This window comes from Nicotiana attenuata, unplaced genomic scaffold (genome assembly GCF_001879085.1).
Source record: "Nicotiana attenuata strain UT unplaced genomic scaffold, NIATTr2, whole genome shotgun sequence".
In the NCBI taxonomy this organism is placed as follows: Eukaryota; Viridiplantae; Streptophyta; class Magnoliopsida; order Solanales; family Solanaceae; genus Nicotiana; species Nicotiana attenuata.
The window spans coordinates 258,779-279,338 of NW_017670972.1; the positions used below are offsets into that span (position 1 = coordinate 258,779).

At 33.7% G+C, this 20,560-nt stretch overlaps 1 protein-coding gene, 1 long non-coding RNA gene and 1 pseudogene across 2 annotated transcripts; 1 reads left to right on the forward strand and 2 right to left on the reverse strand.

Annotated features, from left to right (window-relative positions):
- Positions 1-1,942: 1,942 nt before the first annotated feature.
- On the reverse strand, positions 1,943-6,613 carry LOC109244937. The gene is made up of 3 exons (XR_002070756.1): positions 6,284-6,613; positions 4,244-4,347; positions 1,943-2,196 (listed from the first exon to the last, which is right to left on the reverse strand). It is a non-coding gene; the product is annotated as an uncharacterized LOC109244937 (long non-coding RNA).
- Positions 6,614-9,745: 3,132 nt separating this feature from the next.
- Positions 9,746-12,591, forward strand: LOC109244938 (WAT1-related protein At1g68170-like). Its single transcript, XM_019412104.1, has 7 exons — positions 9,746-10,203; positions 10,426-10,488; positions 10,725-10,841; positions 10,915-11,149; positions 11,531-11,689; positions 11,776-11,927; positions 12,051-12,591. Exons 1-7 carry the CDS (start codon positions 10,001-10,003, stop codon positions 12,289-12,291), a joined length of 1,170 nt encoding a protein of 389 aa, XP_019267649.1. The 5' UTR covers positions 9,746-10,000; the 3' UTR covers positions 12,292-12,591.
- A 3,927-nt stretch (positions 12,592-16,518) lies between these two features.
- LOC109244930 lies at positions 16,519-19,574 on the reverse strand (annotated as a pseudogene).
- Between the last annotated feature and the right edge of the window lie 986 nt (positions 19,575-20,560).

A 20,560-nucleotide genomic window follows, 5' to 3' on the forward strand; every position in this document is an offset into this window, starting at 1 on the left:
TTCAGTAAAAACTTTGTTTTTCTAAAGAGATAGAGCTTTGGCTTGGCAATCTTCTTTGAAATGCCCATTGTTCCCATAGTGGGTACATAACCAATTATCGGGTACAGTAACATACTTGCTATGAGGGTTGTAGGGAGTTCTCTCCCTTTGAAACCCTATTCCCTGCCTGTTTCCACCATTGTGAACACACGTGGTAGTAATAACATCCGAGGACCAGGTCCACTTAAGAGACTTTTCAAGATCATTTTTTACTCTATCCAATTCTGCTTGTAGTTGTCTAGTTTTTTCAAGTTCAGCACATAAACTGATTTTTACAGCATTTAATTCATTTTCTAGCCTGATATGTGCTTCACTAGCAACTCCTTTTCCTTTATCAGTCCTCCCAGACCCACACTCTACTTTGAGTTCCTCTATTGTTTCCCTCAAATCTATGATCACAACTAGGAGGTCATCTCTTTCTTTCTCTAGGGCATCGATTTTTTCCACCAAGTCATTCTTTTCTTTACTTAGATTTTCAATGGTTTCTTTTAGGTCAACAACTACTACCATCAAGTCATCTCTTTCATGTTCTACACTAACAATTTTTTCAGTCAAAAGCACCTTTTCATTCTCCAGATCACTTATTGTTTCGTTTAGATCAACCACACACACTACCAATTCATCTCTAGTTTGTTCAGCATCTCCTAACTCTATGGTCAAGGCATCCTTATCATCTACAAGACTATGATAGGCATCAATTATTACATTATCTAATGACATGAGTTTTTTTAGGAGAGTAGGATTTCAGATTTCTCTGAACGTCCCTGAAGTTTACCTCACCATTGTCATCATCTTCATCATTGTCTGATTGAGCCATCAAAGCAAAATAGCAAATATTGAATCATATTCATTTGCATCACTTTCAACTGCCATCATAGAGCTATCACCTGTATCAGTTTCTTCTTCAGACTCACTGGAGGAATCTCCCCATACTGCAAGAGCTTGCTTTACAACATTGTTAGCGACGTTCTTTCTTTTAAAGCGTTTGTCAGGCACCAGGTTCCTCTTTGCTGCTTTGTTAGGGTTTTACTTGAAATGTTGTTGCTTCAAGAGAGGGCAATCCTTGATAAAAGGCCCTGACTTTCCACATTTATGACAAAGGTCATAATTCTTTGGTCTGTTGGAATAGCCTCTTTTTGGTATCCCTCTGTTTCTTCTGACCATCTTTTGAAACACTACTACAAATAAGACCTTTAGCGGCAATACAAATTGGCTTTAGGGGCAATAATAATAGCCGCTATATCTTTTATCGGCCATTGGTGTTTAGCCGCTGATGTTGGGGTCGCTAAAGCCTTTAGCGGCTATTGTCATAAAAGCTGGTAAAAGGTATTGTTTATTGCCGCTAAAGATTATTATCTTTAACGGCAATTATTTGCGGCAATTATAATGGCTGCTAAATCTAATCCATAACGGCTAATTATACTGCTTTAGCAACCATTTTTTATAGCTGCTAAATTCAAAATAATTACCGCTAAAAGTTCATATCATTAACGACAATTGTTATGGCTACTAAATCCAATCCATAATGGCTAATTATTCTCCTTTAGCATCCATTTTTATAGCCGTTAAATTCAAAATAATTGCCGCTAAATGTTCGCATCTTTAGCGGCAATTATTTTGTGGCAATTAAAATGGCCATAGTATCTCTTCTGAAAACATATTAGTTTGCCATTTTAGTGGCTAATATGTTTAACTAAATTGCCGCTAAAAGTCAATATTTTGAACGGCAATTGTTTTACAACAATTATAACAGTTGCAATATCCCTTGTAAAATATCTTAATTTGCCCATTTATCGACCATTTATATAGCTAGTATATCAACTAAATTAGCGCTAAAAGTCACAAGCGCTAATAGCAATATTGTAGCCACCATTAATAATAGTTACTACATTTATCCAAAATATGACCCAAATAAGAAAATATATTAATATTAATTTAAAAAAAACATAATATATCTCATTAAATCTTAACAAATTAAAGGAAGCACCAATCAAAAATATTGATGTCACAATAACTAAACTTATATTGTTTGAACTAAATAGCTAATGTCATTATATAACTAATCCAGACGAATGATGGTCTTCAAATGATTTTCGCAACTTTTCATCATTATGAAATCTTCCACCCGCTAAATTATCGAGCATCAAACTGTATGACCTGAAATTATAAAATAATTGTATCAGAAGATAAAATACAATGCGGAAAAAACATCTTCAAAATTTCATCACTGTCACGATTCTTAAACAGAAAAAACATTTGTATTAACAGAACAACCATCAAGCAGAATAACCACAAAATGCAGAAAATTTCAGCTGAAAACAGTCACCAAAAACTGCAGAAATTGCTGAAACAGTGCAGATATCAGTAACAGGTTTAATATAGATTTTATTTGCTCTAATGCTAGTCCAAAGCTTCAGGTTTCAGCAGCTCACAGATGTAGAAACAATGCTGAATTCACAGTCCAAAATGTGCAGGTTTTGCTGCTCAAATTTTGCTACCATTGAGAAATTTTCAAAGTTCATCAGTCAACCTAGACTCTCTTCACTGGCTATACAAGAATGACAGGCTTTTCACTATGGCTGAAGCATCTTCTGGGAATAGAAAGTGGCTTCAGTCAATCCCAATGTTTTTTTTTAAAATTCGAATAAACTTATTTGAGTTATAGAAAGTGGCTTGCATATCTGGCCATTTATGCCCGTAGGCACTATTGGTTCGAAACCTGATCCTATTATGGCTGGATCAAGCAGGTTTACTGCAGTAGTGCAAGGGAAAGGCGGCCATGCAGCAACACCACATAAAACTAGGGATCCAATGTTGGCTGCTTCTATGGCAGTTCTTGCACTCCAACAACTCATTTCTCGAGAAACTTATCCTCTAGAGCCTAGGGTATTTATCGCTCTGTTTCCATTTAGTTACAATATAGTCTGCTTTTTGTTTAGAATCCTAAATTCCAAGTAGAATGGTCTAAAGATCCCTGTTGATTTGCAATTATATGCAGGTTGTCTCTGTTACCTTTGTAGATGGTGGTCAAGCTGGAAATGTAATCCCTGCAAGTGTAAGGTTTGGTGGAACCTTCCGGTTCATGACATTAGAAGGATATTCCTATCTTAAGCAGAGGATCAAAGAGGTATGCATAAGGGTTTTGCGAGGGGACCAAGTCCCTCCGCAACTTCTAGAGAACTTTCCGATCTTATGAGCTTCTATAATCTATATGAACTGTAGCCTTGCTAACTTCACCTATATCAGTCAATAGAAGGGTCAAACGATAAATCTACAACTTGTGCTTTACGCTTTTCAGATAAATTCAATATCTAGCCGGTCTATAATTCAGAAGAAACGAAACTAGTATTAGATAAAATGACTCTTTGAGTTCTTAAAAGAAGCAAACTATTTTTCTGAATTGATGTGAATTGTTTTCCAGTTTAGGACTACTAAATAGAGACAGAACAGTAAATTTCGTAGGTCTTTCATTTTAAGGGCAGCAAAGACATCAAATTTATTTCCTAATAATTTTCCAAAAGGTTAGAGAATCTAAAATGGGGCCTCTACAATACAGAGCCTCTATGCTCTAGAGAATTTTAATGCTTCTAATGCATATATATTTATTTAAAGGACTAACTACTAACTAGAAGTAGAATCAATAAATTATAAGGAGACGAGTCAAAACATGTATAGGAAAAAAAATCAAAGAAGAAGTACCTTAAATGAAAAGGGGGAAAATTCCGCTTTCATCTAGCATATAGAAATTTTATTCACATGTTAAAACAAATTTGAGAATTCATGTTCCATTCAATACGTAATATTGCTTTCTTCTTAATGCCTCGTATTACACTTAAAATATGAACAGAATATCAACTTTCAGATTTTCAAGACATGTAATTGATGTTAATCAATACAAAAATTACAGAATTAAAATAACACAATAACCATGCACATCAATATGATCTTTAATTAACGACTTGATCAGAGGCGGATGTAGGATGCAGTGTATGACCTACAAGTTCAACTAAACCCATAACTTTCGACGTGAAGTAAAAAATTATATGTAAAAAGTCATTAAAATTGCAAAAATAGTATATATGAGCCCATAACTTTAAAAATATAATGGGTTCAATACTAAAAACCTAAAAATTGAACCCATAGGATTTAAATCCTGGATCCGCCTCTAGACTTGATAGAAAGAGTAGGTCAAGATACTCCTAACCTTTACTTTCACAGTGAAGTCTTCAAGATTTATGTTATTAAATCTTGACAATGAACACCAGTGATATCCTGAAGAAGCAACTTTATCATCTTTAGCTCTTGCACCTAACATAAAGAATGAGGGCATTTGGAGACAGTTTTAGATTAATCTGTCAAGAAGCAAAAATATATTGCGGAAAATATTTTTTTCACTAGTTCTATCCAATAAATGTTATGATATTAGAAATTTACGCTCAATTTTTTAAATAACAAGTTTCAGCGGCATTCCTGACAATTATATGGAGAGCCATTCTTTCACAGTTCTTAGTGTAACACAAACTATTACTATCATAAAACTCATGTAAAGTAATGATGACATTCGCTTAGAGAACTTGTGACATTAAATATTCTTCAAAAAAAAAGAAGAAGATGAGTACTATATGTAATCCGCATTCCACATTATTGTAGGTACGCACCATGGAATTGAATATTAATCAAAGGGAGCCACCACTTAACTTGGAGGTCATTAAATAAATGTGGCAAAGCAATATAGTTTCATGTGATCTTATGGATCTCTAGATCTAGCACAAGAAAATTCTGATTAATAAACGTATGTATGAATGGGCAATATAAATCAAACTACTTACACCTAAGATTATCCAATGAACAAGAAAATCCATCTCAATCTTTACCAGTTATATCCATAATTTCAGTTTTATAATTTGCAATAGTTAGGATTCAGGAACTAGTTGAGTTTAACTTGCAATGCTTGGGAAGTAACTTGACAATAAAAAGGTTTGAAATTAATAGGAGATAGAAATGTCCACCAAAGTAGCTTTGTGCGCTAAACATACAATTTTCACAACACACAGGTCATAAAAGTACCTCTATATTGGGGTTGACAGCATAATATCTAACTAAAGCTTCAGTACCATTTTTGCCATGAGTAATCTCAATTACAACTACTATCGTCAATTAGAATTTTGTATTGTTAGTGTAATGATCGATATACGCTGACAAGACACATATCATTTGCATTCGGAACAACATAAGATAATAGAAAAGCTTTTGTTATATCTTATAGTTTTAGTGTCGTCATTTGCCACATCTAGAAGTTGTCATTGCTAATGCCCTGGTGCAGCATACCATAGCATGAAATTTATGTAAGGGAGGGGGGCATCGGCACTTTGCACATGAATTAAGAAATAAAGAAGCCAGAGAAGAAGTATTTGAATCCAAAAAAAGGAATAAGATATCTAACATCTACCAACACATTTCTTGCACCCAATCTTTTTATTCTTTTGCAATAAAAATATTGGTCATAGACTAACCAAGCAAAAATAAATTAGAAAAGTTGCAAAAAGGAAAACTACAACATCAGAAATTCGAACTAATACTGCTCACCTATTATGTTCTAGCTATGTCTAGATTTAAATTTAACTATTACTTGTGATCCTCTAGTTTTTTTCCCTCGACTTTTAAGACAAACTGAAGTATCTTTTCTTTTTAGCAGTAGTTACATACATACAAATTCTCTCAGTAGTAAATCATAATGAGCACTAAAAATTCAGCAAATTTGTGATAGAAGTAAAGAAAATAGTATCAAAACTAACATAACCATAAGAATAATTATTCTCGTCAATAACCATCAGTCGAACTAAAAATAGTCTTAATATTAAGCAAAAAGTTGTAAGTTCATACCTTAATCCCAATCGAAACATACTTTGCTAGTGTAAGACGCTCGATAAAAGGCTAAGCAACCAAACCAGAGAAAAATGGGCTTTGAATCACTTCAAATACAAGTTATAAGGCAGGAAAGAAGAAAAACATAACAAATTGAGGTGCAATTTAAAGAAAAAATCAAGAGAAGATAAACATTCGTTTAAACCAACACCTCTAGAGAAAAAATGTTTCCAATTAAATTTTGGTAAAATTGAAGTATGGCAATCCATTTGAATTTAGGGATTTGAAATTTGAATATTTCAAAAAACAGATCTAATGCTTTAAATGTTCATCAAACAATAACACAAAAGTTCTAAGTTCTAAACGTAGCCGAGCTTACCTCGAAAGTGCGGACGATTGTGCGAGCGGGAAGGGGGGGACTGACGGAACTGTGACAACAGATATTGATTGTTTCAAATCAGGTCTAGCGAGAGAGGATAGCAAGATTAGAGAGAGAAATAAGTTGGGCCTTGTGGATGATTAGGGTTCTTCCTTGAAATTGAGTTTTTGTATTTGCTTTATTAACCACACACTTTTTTACGGAAAAAGACAGTGGAAGGAAAATGAATTAACAAAATTTGCTTCCCCGTAAGTTGTATAATCTTTACTGGCTGTTTCTTTTAAATTGCCGGTAAAGAGTAACTTATCCTGGCTATTCTACATCTGCCGCGAATATTTGATTTCCGAAAACTAATTTGCGGCAATTATCTCATTGCCATTAAATAATTATCGCTAAAAGCCATTTATGTTGTAGTGAAACCTTTTGGTTAAATAAGCCATGTCATTGTCCTCCTCACTTGAGTCATTGCTTTCAGCTTTGAGTACCAGGTTCTTTTTCTTCTTTGGTTCTCTTCTATCAATGTCCTTCTTCTTCTTCATTTCGTAGGTTTTCAGATTTCTGACTAGCTCATCTATGGTCAGCTCTTGCAAATCCTTTGCTTCAGTAATGGCATTCACCGTACTTTCCCATGAGCTGCGCAGGACACTGAGAATTTTCCTCACGAGCTTGTTCCTAGGAATAATTTCACCAAGCGAGTGTAACTCATTTATGATGGAAGTGAATCTTGTGTGCATGTCTTGAATGGATTCATCGTCCTTCATTCTGAAGAGTTCATACTCAGTGGTGAGCATGTCAATCTTAGATTGCTTTACTTGAGTGGTTCCCTCGTGAGTTGTTTGCAAAGCTTCCCATATATCCTTGGCAGATTGACAGGCTGCGATCCTATTGTATTCATCAGGTCCTATGCCACACAACAAAATTTTCTTAGCACGAAATTTTTTCTCAACAGCTTTCCTATCTGCGTCATTGTATTCTTTCCTGGTTTTAGGCATCGTCTTAGGAGGGTCTCCAACCTTCTTCGTTGGGACATAAGGACCATCACAAATAACATCCCACAGCTCAGAATCTTCTGCCATGATGAAGTCATGCATTCTTGTCTTCCACCACCCATAGTATTGCCCAATGAACATGGGTGGTCTATACGTAGACTGACCTTCTTCAAAATTTGGTGGAGGAGCCATGAGGATCCTTCCTAGGTGTTAACCTGGTAGAAAGAACCCGCTCTGATACCAATTGATAGAATATATAAGTCCACCAAACTATATAGAGACCATGTCCTATATGAGTTTCCACTGAGAATGCTAATATAACAGTAAGTAAAAAGAACAGGGAGTTTTTACGTGGAAAATTCCCTGCTCAAGGGGATAAAAAACCATGACCTACACTGGTAGGATTTCAACTTCACTATGAGAAACTTTAGATTACAACCTATGCAATCTAGAAATTAAACTCTTAATCCTTCACTAACTTGTAATACACCTATTACAAGCCACTTTGCAATACACCTATTACAAAGACTTCAACTCATGACTAACTCTAGTCACGACACAAACACTAAAGGTTTATGGTTTACAAGGGGTTCCTAAATCACGCTTCTAGATAAGCAAAGAAGGAATTACAATGAAAAACAATTACAAAGTTACAACTCAACTAAGGACATACAAAATACTTGCTGTAGGAACTGGTCCGTAGTGGTGTTGTTCTTTGTTCTTGATGCACTTGAGAATTGAATGCTTGGCAGGCAAAACGGTTGGAGTGCTTGAATGAATTCTCAAGTGTTCAAGTGATGTTTTGTTGTAATGTTTAATGTTAATACAACATGGATGACATCAGTTGAATGATGTAATCACTTGGTAGGTCAAATGAGAAGTGGCTGCAGAACTGTGCTGCACTGTTTCTGTGCACAATGCAGGCAGTCACTTTCCAGCTGTAGATAGTTGACTTCGTACTGCTGTCAGGGAAACACAAGGGTATCAGGTCCCTGTGTTGATTCTCTATCTTCTGAAGTCATAGCAACTCTCATAAGCTGAAGTCCGTTGATTTTAGTTGTGAACCAAGTGTGTTAGGTTCCTTATCTAGTTCTTGGATAGTAAGTTTGTTAGATCATCAAAACATAAAGCTAAGGTACTGTAACCCCATCAAAGACCTTCGTGTGGACATTAGGATTCACAAACATTGATCTGTGTACAAGGCAATGAGCCTGGCTTTAGAAGATGAAGGAATACAGGGACCTAATCGGTCCAGTAAGGCACCCACTTTGCCTTTTGTATCACGACTCCTTCGGTTGGGACATCATCTCCAGTCACTCGAGAATCTTTCGATTTTCTGTCATCCCGCCATCCAGTTACACGTCCTTTTCAACCACCATCACTTCCAAACCGTTGACTCCTGAACATCAAATTCGACGAGACAAAGGCCTTTGCTATCGTTGTGGAGAAAAGTTTAGCCCTGGTCATTGCTGCAAACCTGGGACTTTTGCTCATCTGGAGTTGATGCAAGAAAAGAACGACACACAAATTGTGAATGATAACAACAAAAATGACATGTTTCCTACTGATGTGGGCACAATTTCTCGAACTTCGCCTTGAGGTCAAGTCGTCTTTCCAGGAGGGGTGTACTGATAAGCCACGTATCTTCCAGAAGAAGCAAAGAAATTTAGGAGAAGATAATTCCTGGAGCTTTCAGTTATTAGAAGTTTATTGGAAGTTATCTGTTTTGCAGTTTTATTATGGTTATTAGAAGTTATTTATCTTTATCCTAATTGGTTATGCAGTAGTTACGGTCAGTCTATTATATAAGTAATAGATCCTGTAATGTGTAGGTATCATTATCAGAATCAAAACTACTTTATTCTGGAGCATTGTCCTCTCCATACGGACAACTTTATTGGTGTAGTTGTGTTTAATATTCTTGCACAAACTATTGCTAATAATATTAACTTTTTTGTTCTATTTATTTTGTTATCTACTTGTGGTTCCTATTATTAAGTTCCTTGTACACGTGATAGATAATACAGAAAATATGAAATGGACATTAGCAAGTAATGTTTGATTTAACTTGTATTTCTTCAATTTAGTAAAAATCACTTAAAGTCAATTTTAGTTTGAAAGTCATTGTCATAATGAATAAATTTGAGGAATAATCAATACTTAAAATTTATGTTAAAAATAAAATTTAAGGGACACATTCATTTTTGTTAAATTGAAAAAGAGGGGCCTGTGGACTGGCATCGACTTGTTTACTTACCTGGTTTCTACCTTTTCTACCTGTGTCTTTGCTCATTCAATCAGGTTACAATTATTAACACTATAAATATGACAGTTAGGAAAATAGCTAGCTTTTTGTACATATATCTAGATAAGTATTCATCATCTCCATACATGTGTATGCTTTTTTCTCGCTTCTTTTGCCCCAAGTCGCGTGATTTTCTACAACAAATTTTTACCAAGTACTACTACTCACCATTTTCTCTCACCCCCCAAAAGCCAAAAATCTCTTCTAAACATTTTCCCTATACAAAATCTTTGAATCTTTGATTTTCATCATCCCCTCTAGCCTCTATCTCTGCATGCAAAACAAGAACGTAAGAAGAAGAGAAGGATTATAAAATTAAGCCCTTCTTTTACTTTCTTGCTATCTTGTTTTGTCTATTCCTCTTCAAGAAATTAAACATTATCATCTTTTTTTGGAAAAGGGAAAGAGCAGAAAAGATTAATAATGGCTAGCATGGAAAATATATGCAACGTGGTGCATGAGATGAGGCCTCTTTTGCTTATGATTTTAGGGCAGATAATACTTGCTGGAATGAATATTGTGTTCAAACTTGCCACCAGCGATGGGATGAATTTTAGCATTTTGATCTTCTATCGTTGTCTCTTCGCCTCTGTATTCATGGTCCCTCTTGCATTCTTTATTGAAAGGTCCAATCTTTAATTCTCAAGTTTGTCAGTGAATTTAATTTTTTTCAATAATAAATAAAGGAAAACAGAACTGGGAAATCCTGATTTTTGTGGGATTTATCTTTGTATTTTAGCCAGGTAGAGTTTTTCTAATGTCTAATATAGATTCTTGAAGACATGAAATTTATGCTTGCTTTCTTGAGCTTTGAGTTTCTTACAAATGGTTCTCATTTCTATTTTCAGGGGAAAAAGAGCCAAGTTAACAAAGATGGTTATATTTCAAGGATTTCTTTGTGGTCTACTTGGGCAAGTTGTTCTATCTTTACTACTGATTTCTTCGCCATGCTCTTTTTACACTATTTTCTTTACTATATAACTTGACACCCCTATTTCTTCAAAGTCCAGTTGAAGTATGAAACAGTGCTTTCTCATAGATTTCTTGATTTTTTATTCTTGACTGAAAATTATGTAGTGTAAATGAATTTTTTGCCAAAATTTTGGCAATTTGATAAGAGATTGTAGTGAAGAGGTTTCTGTTGCAGGGGTTCATTAGGACAAAACATGTACCTACAAAGCTTGGTCTACACATCAGCAACTTTTGTCTCAGCCATGTTCAATCTCATTCCTGCCATAACATTTGTTGTTGCCATCATATTGAGGTATTTTTGTGAGTTTAGTTTCATAAATTTCCAAAAACAAATGAGGTAGTATACACATTCTGTATTGCTCCAGGTTAGAAAAGTTGGGCTTGAAAACACCAGCAGGTAAAGCAAAGGTATTGGGGACACTCGTTTGCATCAGTGGAGCAATGCTCCTAACACTATACAAAGGGCCAGAGATAAATATAGGGAAAACAAACATTAACCTGTTGCATTCCACACATCATAAGGGAGAAAGTAAACCTTTAGCAGGGGCTCTTCTTGCCCTAGCTGGTTGTACTTGCTATGCACTGTTGTTGATTGTTCAGGTGAGTTACTGATAAACAATGATGCTTGGAACTGTCATTTATATTACTGTCTCGTTTCGTATGTAATACGTAGTTTTTTAAGACAAAATCATTTTGTAATGTTTTAAAGTTATAGTTCATTTACGCGATAAGTCTGTGTTGGTGGGAGGTAGCTGGTGGAATAGTCGAGACGCACATTAAGCTGGCCGAAACACCGCCTTTAGTAAAAAAGTTTTGTTATAAGTTAACCATTGTCAAAAATGTGTTCACAATAATATAGGAGGGATGTAGTAATTCAATAAATACCAAAAATTCGAATTTTAATCAATTCAAGGTACCTGTAATTCTATTTAGTTAAAGATGAAGCTTCTAAAACAATAGTTTGTATTTCTGTATATACAGGCTAAGGCAGCTCAGCGATATCCATGTCCTTACTCATTCACTGCTCTACTGAATGTAATGGCAGCAGTTCAATGTTTTGTTGTTGCAGTAGTTGTGGAAAGAGATTGGAAGGAATGGAAATTAGGGTGGAACGTTCGACTTCTTGCTTCAGCATATACAGTATGTACTAATGAGAATAAATCATTTCTTTTCTTTGTAAATTGAAGCAGAAATGATTTTCTCACACTGTTGAAGTTGTGTTTCAGGGGATTTTTTGTTCTGGAGTACTTTTTACCATCATCGCATGGGTAGTCCGTATGAAAGGTCCAGTATATGTATCCGTTTTTAACCCTTTGATGCTTGTGATGGTGGCAATTTCTGGATACTTGTTCTTGGAAGAAAAGTTGTACCTCGGAAGGTATATGCTTTTTCCGCTTTCCTACTCCTTTATCGGCCACTTCTTCGCAATGCTTAGTTATTGAGTGTTCATATAATCGATAACAAAGTCTAACTAGTTGAGTTGTAATGTTGTATATTGTAGTGTGCTTGGATCAATTGTGATAGTGTGTGGACTATATGTTGTCTTGTGGGGGAAAGATAAAGAAATCAAGAAACTGAGCCAGTTGGTGCCGGATAAAGAAGAGACTGACATAAAATCTTCATCAGTTAAAGACAGTAGCCATGGTGGAAGCAGCAAAAGGGAGGTAAAAGAAGATGAAGGAGAAGAGAATAAGAGGGATTCTCAGGCTGGTTCTGAAATTTTAGGAGGTACTTATCACTAAAAGATGAAGGATTATTATCATCAAAAAGTGATAAAACAAGAAAAGACAATTTATTCTTTATGATGGCCGATAGAGGCAGTTTATGAAGCTGCATTTTGCAACACTAGCACAAACTAGCTAAAGTTTTGCAGTGACTATATGACATGCTAGAACTAGCAATGAAGTAGCCATTTTTGATCATCTTGTTCAATCATTATTTCTCAAGTCTTTTTCTTCTTTTTGGCCAGAAATGATATAAAATGTATAGAAAGGAAATGAACAACATTTAATTGAAATGATATCATTCTCCTTCAGTTTTGATTTTCATTTTAACACGGCCGAGAAAAAGTAGATGTATTTATACCAATTGCAATGTGTAGAAGAGATCTTCTGGAGGCTTGAGAAAGAGGAAATGGTCAGTGGTTTTTGGAAGAAAAAACCTATAACTAAGAATTGTTTCATAATAAATTGTTTTATATTATGAATCAATTGCTAGTTATAGGTTTCTTCCAAAATTCGGACAAAAATCATTTGCTGAGTTTTGTAAGTTTTGATTTGAAGAAAGACGAAGAAAGCTATAAGTAAGAATTGTTTCTTCATACTTCAAATGGACTTTGCAGAATTAAGTGTGTCAATTTATAGACCAGATATAGAGACATTTTAGCCTTTTTGAGAAAAACTCGTGATCAACCTAATCTTTACTTTCTATCAAAGATTATTCATTTATACTAACAGAGTGAGCAACCTAATCCGTTTCCAGTTACAGTTTTAATGGGCATTGACAAAGAGAACTTTTGTTGTTTTAAGAAAAAATATAACTCCAGTATTTCTACTAATAGCTACTACTAGTTAGCTGGTAAAAATAGCCAGATTTTGAATTTCTCCAGTTAGGACTGCTGTGAATCTAAATTTTAAAAATAGCCAGATTTACAACTGGTCGTTCAAAAATAGCCCAATTTTAAAAGTAATCGAAATTTAGCCACTTTTTATATAAAGATAAATCTGAGCGAAATCACTGTTCAAAACCCGGAAAATACTCCAGTATATTATGCTGGAGTTCCAGCATAAGTATAGTTGAACTCCAGCATATTATACTGGAGTTCCAGAATAAGTATGCTCGAACTCCAGCATAATATGATGGAGTTCCAGCATAAGTACACTAGAACTCCAACATAATATACTGGAGTTCCAGCAAGTATATTGATCCAGTATAATATACTGGAGTTTGGAGCACGGGTGCTCCAGTCTCCAGTATATTATACTAGAGCTAGCAAAGTATACCGGTCCAGCATAATATGCTGGAGTTCATACACAAGTGCACCGAACTCCAGTATATTATGCTGTACCGGTCTTTATTGCAGCAAAATAGTGGTTATTTTTCATTGACTTGGTAAACGCTGGCTATTTTTGATTGACCAGTCCGAAAACTGGCTATACCGTGCTATTGACCAGGCCCATACCTACGGAGGCCCAAAGGTTAGCTTGATATCGGCCCAAATACACTGCCCAGCAGGGAGAAATTCAAAAATAGCCAGATTTACCACTGGTCGTTGAAAAATAGCCAAGTTTCAAAAGTCATCGAAATTTAGCCACTTTAAATCTGAGTGAAAACTGTTCAAAATCCGGAAAAATACGCCCGCAAATTTTACGGGAGTTCCAGCATAAGTATGCTTGAACTCCCGTAAATTTTACGGGAGTTATAGGATAACTATGCTGGAACTCCCGCAAATTTTATGGGAGTTCCAGCAAGTATAATTGTCCAGTATAATATACTGGAGTTTGGAGCACTGGTGCTCCAGTCTCCCGCAAATTTTACAGGAGTTAGCAAAGTATACCGGTCCAGCATAATATGCTGGAGTTCGTACACAAATGCACCAGAACTCCCGTATATTATACTGGACCAGTCCCTGTTGCAGCAAAATAGTGGCTATTTTTCATTGACTATAAACGCTGGCTATTTTTCATGAGGTTTTTTACATGCTTGATCCTTTTTTAACTATTATTTATAAAAATAGCACCATTTATTGTTTATTCCATAAAGAGCACTTTTTTTTCATTAATGGCACATTATAAAAATTAAGCTCAACATCTAATAAGTTAACTCACTCACTAATCACGGGAAGTACTTTTTTTTTGTCCATCTTCATTTTCCCTTTACAGCATTCATCTTCTTCACTCCATATATTCATCTTCTTCACTCCATATTTTGAAAAGTTGCTGCATATCTCAATGCCACCTAAATCAAGATGTATTGATCATCTTTTATACTCTGTATATCAGGTATCACTTTAATTCAAAATGTATATTTATGTATATATTTTTTGTATATTTATTTGTGAAGTGCTATCTTATTTTAAGCGGTATTTTTAATGTATATTATATTTTATATGTCAAGTGTCATTATATATATATATATATATATATAAATTTTTTGTATATTTATATACCATCTTAATTAAATTTAAGATATATATTTTTATGTATATTTCACATGTCTAAGTGTCATCTTAATTGAAGATGTATTTTTTATGTATTTGTTTTGTATATTTTATATGTGTTAATTCAAAGTATATTTTTATATATATGTATTGTATATATTAACGTATATTATTATCGAAATAAGAGCTTTATATTAAGAAAGGAAGAAAGAAGTAAGAGAAAAACTTAAGAAAGATAACTAAAAATAAAATGAATGGAACAAATTTAAAAAATATATTGGCTTCGGTAGAAAACAAAACTAAGAAGATGAAGAAAAAGAAGGAAAGCTAATAGATAAAGAGAGAGAAAAAGACATGATTTTTGTACAAATAATTATTAACTTTCCATTCAAATTTCTTATGTTTAGGGATTAATAGTTAATATTTCTATTTTAATGGAACTGTGTGCTACAAATATAAATATTTTTCTGCCATATCTGTAATATTGAATTTAATGCTAAAAATTTGTTATATTTCTTTTAAACTGTGACAGTTATGTAAAATCCCCATTTTTCATTGACCAGTGTGAAAACTGTCTATACCATGATATTTTAACTGCCCAACATGCTACTCCTTTTAATCTCAACATGTAGACATCTATCTTCTTCCCTCTTTCTCCTTGCTTGTCTTTTTCTTTTTCTTATTTTTTCCTAAAGTGAGTTTCTTGGACATTTCCCTCTGACTAGGGCATGACAAGAAATCGTATTGTTTTAGAAAATATCTTTTCTTACCTAAAATTATTTTACAGTTTAATTACCTTGAATCGATGAACTTGCTTTTCTAAAGACAAATATACTTATACTAAATGGCTCACTACAAGAAAGTAGAGATACGACAACATTAAATAAATGTTATATAATGCTGCGTAAATGTCGTAAAATTGATTTATCGATATTTAATTTACATTTGTATCAAATGTCATAAATTTTGGGGTTGGGAATTTTCCGACATTTAGATAAATGTCGGTACAAAATTTACGACATTTATTTATGACATTTTTTGAAAGATCACATAAATTGCTGACATTTAAAATAATGTTGGTAAATAAATTGTGACATTTATTCAATGTTTTTAAAAAATGTCGCATTATAATTTGTGACATTTTAGTAAATGTCAATAAGAATTTTATGACATTTAAGTGAATGTCAAGTAATTTAGTGACATTTTTTTAAAATCTTGTGAAATATCACATTAAAATTTCCATATCAAATTTTCTAATATAGGAATAATAATCTTTTATTTAACTTTTTCGTCATGACTCAAATATATTTAATTTGTATATTCATAAATATCAACCTTTGAACACAATGTAACAAATATGAAATAGGAAATGTCTTTAGACGTTATATTCAAAGAACATAGTACTGAGATAATAGAGGTTCTCCTTACAAGTTAGACGTTCAAATCAAATGACCTGTTATATCTCAAATAAAATTTAACTCTAACTAAATCATAAAAGATAAAGTAATTTTAACTTCTAGAATAAATTCTGCAACAAGGCTTTATGGATCCATCTTTCCACTAGCCAAGTATTCCTTTCCAATAATTGATCTTATATTCTTCAGAAGCTCTAAAAGAATCACATAAAATAGAATTACAACTATGTAAAAAAACTAAAAAAAATGAAGTGGCTTGCATGTTTTCCAAACTTACCCACTTCTTTTTTTGGGTCCCAAGTTCATTAGTTTCGGTCTTCTTAATTTTGTCAACCCGAGAAAGAATATTAAAAAGGTTACTTTGATAGTTTATAGAATTCAAAACTGAGTGTAGTGTACAAGATATAATCAACAAGACAAAGCTTATGTATCCCCGAAATGTAGCAACTTCTACAAAAACAACATAAGAACTTTGAATTACAAGCAAAAGTCTAGAGGCAACACTGGAAACATATGATAGCACTTTTATACTAAATTTCCTTCTTTGACAGCATTGTAAAAGTTCTTTAAAATTGTAAGCTCTATTATTCACAAATCACAAAGATATCATCCAGCACAGACCCATCAATTCTAAAATACTAACAGACAAGTGAATATCAATTAAAATAAAGTAGCTATGATTAAGCAACTTCAACCATATAGTGACAGAATTTTCACCAAGCCAAACCAGAGCAGAAGAGGCAAAATTCAGAAAGAAATAAGCCATCCAAAATTATCCTACTTATAACTCTCATATTTGTAAGCTAGGCCAAAAATTATCCTACTTATATCTGAAAAAATATAAGGTCACCATCATATGCTCTGCCAATAGACTTTCTGGCTCCTATTTTCATCACTTTGATCAAGACACTCCCACATATTTTGCTCAAAAAACGAGATCATAACACCTGGACAATTAACTCACAACTTTGATCTAAAACTCACTTTATTTTTGTGAACAATTGAAACCGGTGATAATGATTGTTGGCGATCTTCAAGTGAGTTATCAGAAACCTATCACAAAGAGGGAGATTATTATAATTAAAAGAAAAATATATAGCAATACTAACTTTAAGTGAAAATTTTTTGTGAATGAGCGTATAGCTATTTACCTGCTCATTACTGATTGATTTACTATTTGAGCCAATTGTAATACCCATACTCTCTAGATATGCTCGGACTCCTGCCTTCACTTTATCATCTATTGTTGCTTTCATTTCTTCCTTTGCTTTTGCCAACTTTTTCTCCATATCAGCTTGGATAGCCGTGGTAGCTTTTTGAACTTCTATCTCAACCCTTGCATCAAAATCTCTTTGCTCAGCTTTGGATCGTTTATATACTGGGCCATAAACAAAACTTGGAGCTGCTCCTTTCCCTAGAGTTCGAACAATCCCATGAGTGTCTGATCCCATAATTTGTGCATACACATCATTAGGAGCACTTCTAGGGACATTTCACTCAGGATACACCTTAGAAAGTTCATCCATTTCTTTCTTTTTGAAAGAACGGAAAGCAAAAACAAGTTAACAAAATCTTGTAAGCAAATGACAGTACCTTTTTATTTATAAAGAATGAGAATTTACCATAACTTCTCCAGCTTTCTCATTTACTGGTTGATCATTCTTTCTTGAATGTGTTTCTTTAAACACCTCAATACGAGTTGGTTTTATGCCATTCTTCTCTGTCATCTGTATTAAATAGTAAAAAATTATAGTAAAGTATTCAAGAAAATAAAAACTAGTACATAATTGAAGATAGTAGAGAACGATTATGTCATACATGATCTATAATTTGAAAATGACTTTTTCTTCCTGATGTGTGTGGCATAGTCAACTTCTTTCGGCTTTTTGTTCTTCTTGCTCTTTTCCTACAAAAGATAATTACAATATTATATTAGAGGATAGACACGATTCATCGCAAAAAAATAATAAAAAATAAAAAAAAAAAGTTCAAAAGATCCAGTGACAAGAATGCTATAGGCCTAAGGTGCAACAGAAGAAAATGCTTGATATCCTGGAATACCTTTGCAGCATTTGAGCTCCAATAATGAACTAATGAACGCCACTGATATTCTTCAACCCTATTTGGACGATGAGCTAGCGCTCAATATCAGTACCATACGGTTCACAGCCACAACTTTTTGCTTCATGCTTCCATTCTTTCCATTTAGATCCAACTGATATCATCAACATGCGTCTCATATCATCAGTTGCATCAGTATTTCCCTACACACATATTTAGCATAACTTATTTATATAGAATAATATAAAAATAAAAATCTTTTAGTATGTAATTTTTGATTTAGTACTAAGCACCTTAATATGAGCCCATATTATATCCTTGAACATCTTTGGCACAAGCCTCCAATCTTTATAATTCAATGGCGCTAGGATACCATTTCGTGCTATGACACCAAGTTTAGAACTCAATCTAGATGCTTCTGGTCCAATTGGTTGGCCATGTTCATTCAACTCAACATGTAAACTGCCACCATCATTTCCCCATCCTGAGTGCATCATAGTGGGACTCCTTAGTCGTTTAGATTGTTCTTTACTCTCATTGAAACCTGTAAATAATCAAAGATAAAAGGGAGGTGCATTCATACTAGTAAAAATCAGCAATTTTGGATTATGGCATGATAAATTTGGAGTCAGATTAATAATTTGAGATGGTATAACCCATCGTTTCTGTATTTTGTGTCTTATGTGTAGTGTATTAAATTTAGTTCAAAGAAATGCAAACAAAATGACAAAGGAGGAGGAGGGAGGGGTTAGGTTTGTAGTCTTTGGCACTCCTTCCCTAACCAATTCAATATCTTCTTCACTTTCAAATGTAGTATCATCTAGTTGTTGCTCAGGCCACAATTCCATATGACCGTCCATATTCCTAGTTGCTTGTGTGTTTTCACCTAAATCGTAAAAACCTCTTGGCTTAAGTTTAACAACAATTTGCCACTCCTCTGCCATTGGATGATGGACATAAAACACCTGTCGAACTTGAGAAGCAAAGATGAAAGGTTCATTTTATAATTGATGCCTCGTGTAAAGCACATGATTAAAATTCACAAGAGTAAATCCATAATCATCTTTCTCGATAAGCCCCTTGTTATTGTCCGCCCATTGACAGCTAAACAACACAAATTTGAACTTCTTGGAATAATAAAACTCAATTATGCTTGTCAGGACCCCATAAAAAGAGATTTCTGCCAATATGGATTTTTCTCTCTTGCGCTTGCATAACTTTGAGTTGTAGCCTTTACCATAATTCCACTATTTTGAGTTTTACGCTGGGCATCACGAGACTTTGTTAAGTATCTAATCCTGTTACTTATATATCCAGTCATCCTTTTTGCTTGTTTTGATGGACCAATAGCTAAATATTGAATTTTTTCAGATATTTGCTCACCGGCCATATGTATCTTCTCAACCTGTCAATTAAAATTAAAGATATGATTGAAAAGAGATATCATTACAACTCCAATAATATTTTTGGAATAAATTACTTGGTTCATAATTACGTGTTTTCTAAACCATATGTGAAATTTTTCATTGTGAATCCGATCCACTTGATGTCTGGATAGACGAGGATTGCTCTTCTTGATTTCTTTTATATGCTCACTGCCATAAGTAGAACACGTAGAACTTAAAAAAAAAATTACAAATATTATTACGTATTAAATTAATTATAAAATGTAAATAATTATTTGGAAGAAAAAACCTATAACTGAGGATTGTTTCATAATAAATTGTTTTATTATGAATCAATTGTTAGTTATAGGTTTCTTCCAAAATTCGGACAAAAATCATTTGCTGAGTTTTGTAAGTTGTGATTTGAAGTGCAGGATCAATATATAGAAAGACGAAGAAAGCTACAAGTAAGAAGTGTTTCTTCATACTTTAAAGTAGCGGAATAAATCATTCGCGCTAATGTATTCATGAATACAGAAACGGAATTCGCCTAAAAAATAAAGGAGTCCAGCTGTTTAATAACGGAAAGAGATCAATTAGCGTGTATCACTCCTAATTTAACTCAACAAAATCAATTCTACATAAATTTCGCTGCTATTGTATTGTATCCCATGTATTCACTGGACTGTATTTATAAATACAGTGAGGTAAAAAACAGGGATTACATCTGTTTAATTATGTATTCCATCTATTCGCACGATTGTATTCATAAATAAAGTGAGGTAATCCGCCTAAAAAATAGTGATTACGAGTGTTTAAGAAAGCGTAATATTGAGTTGTATTCAATTTCACTATATTAGAATTCAATTGTATTCAAACAACAAAAATAAGAAAATAGGGTGTATACTGTTCTATTCAATTCGACTGTATACATTGTATTCAATTCACATATATTCATTATTTAGTATTATACATTGTATCAATTCACCGT

Coding starts and splice junctions, on each gene's coding strand:
- LOC109244938 (XM_019412104.1), top strand. CDS start 10,001: ATGGCTAGCATGGAAAATATATGCAACGTGGTGCATGAGATGAGGCCT. Junction 11,150..11,530: donor CACTGTTGTTGATTGTTCAG/GTGAGTTACTGA, acceptor CTGTATATACAG/GCTAAGGCAGCTCAGCGATA. Junction 11,928..12,050: donor GAAAAGTTGTACCTCGGAAG/GTATATGCTTTT, acceptor TGTATATTGTAG/TGTGCTTGGATCAATTGTGA.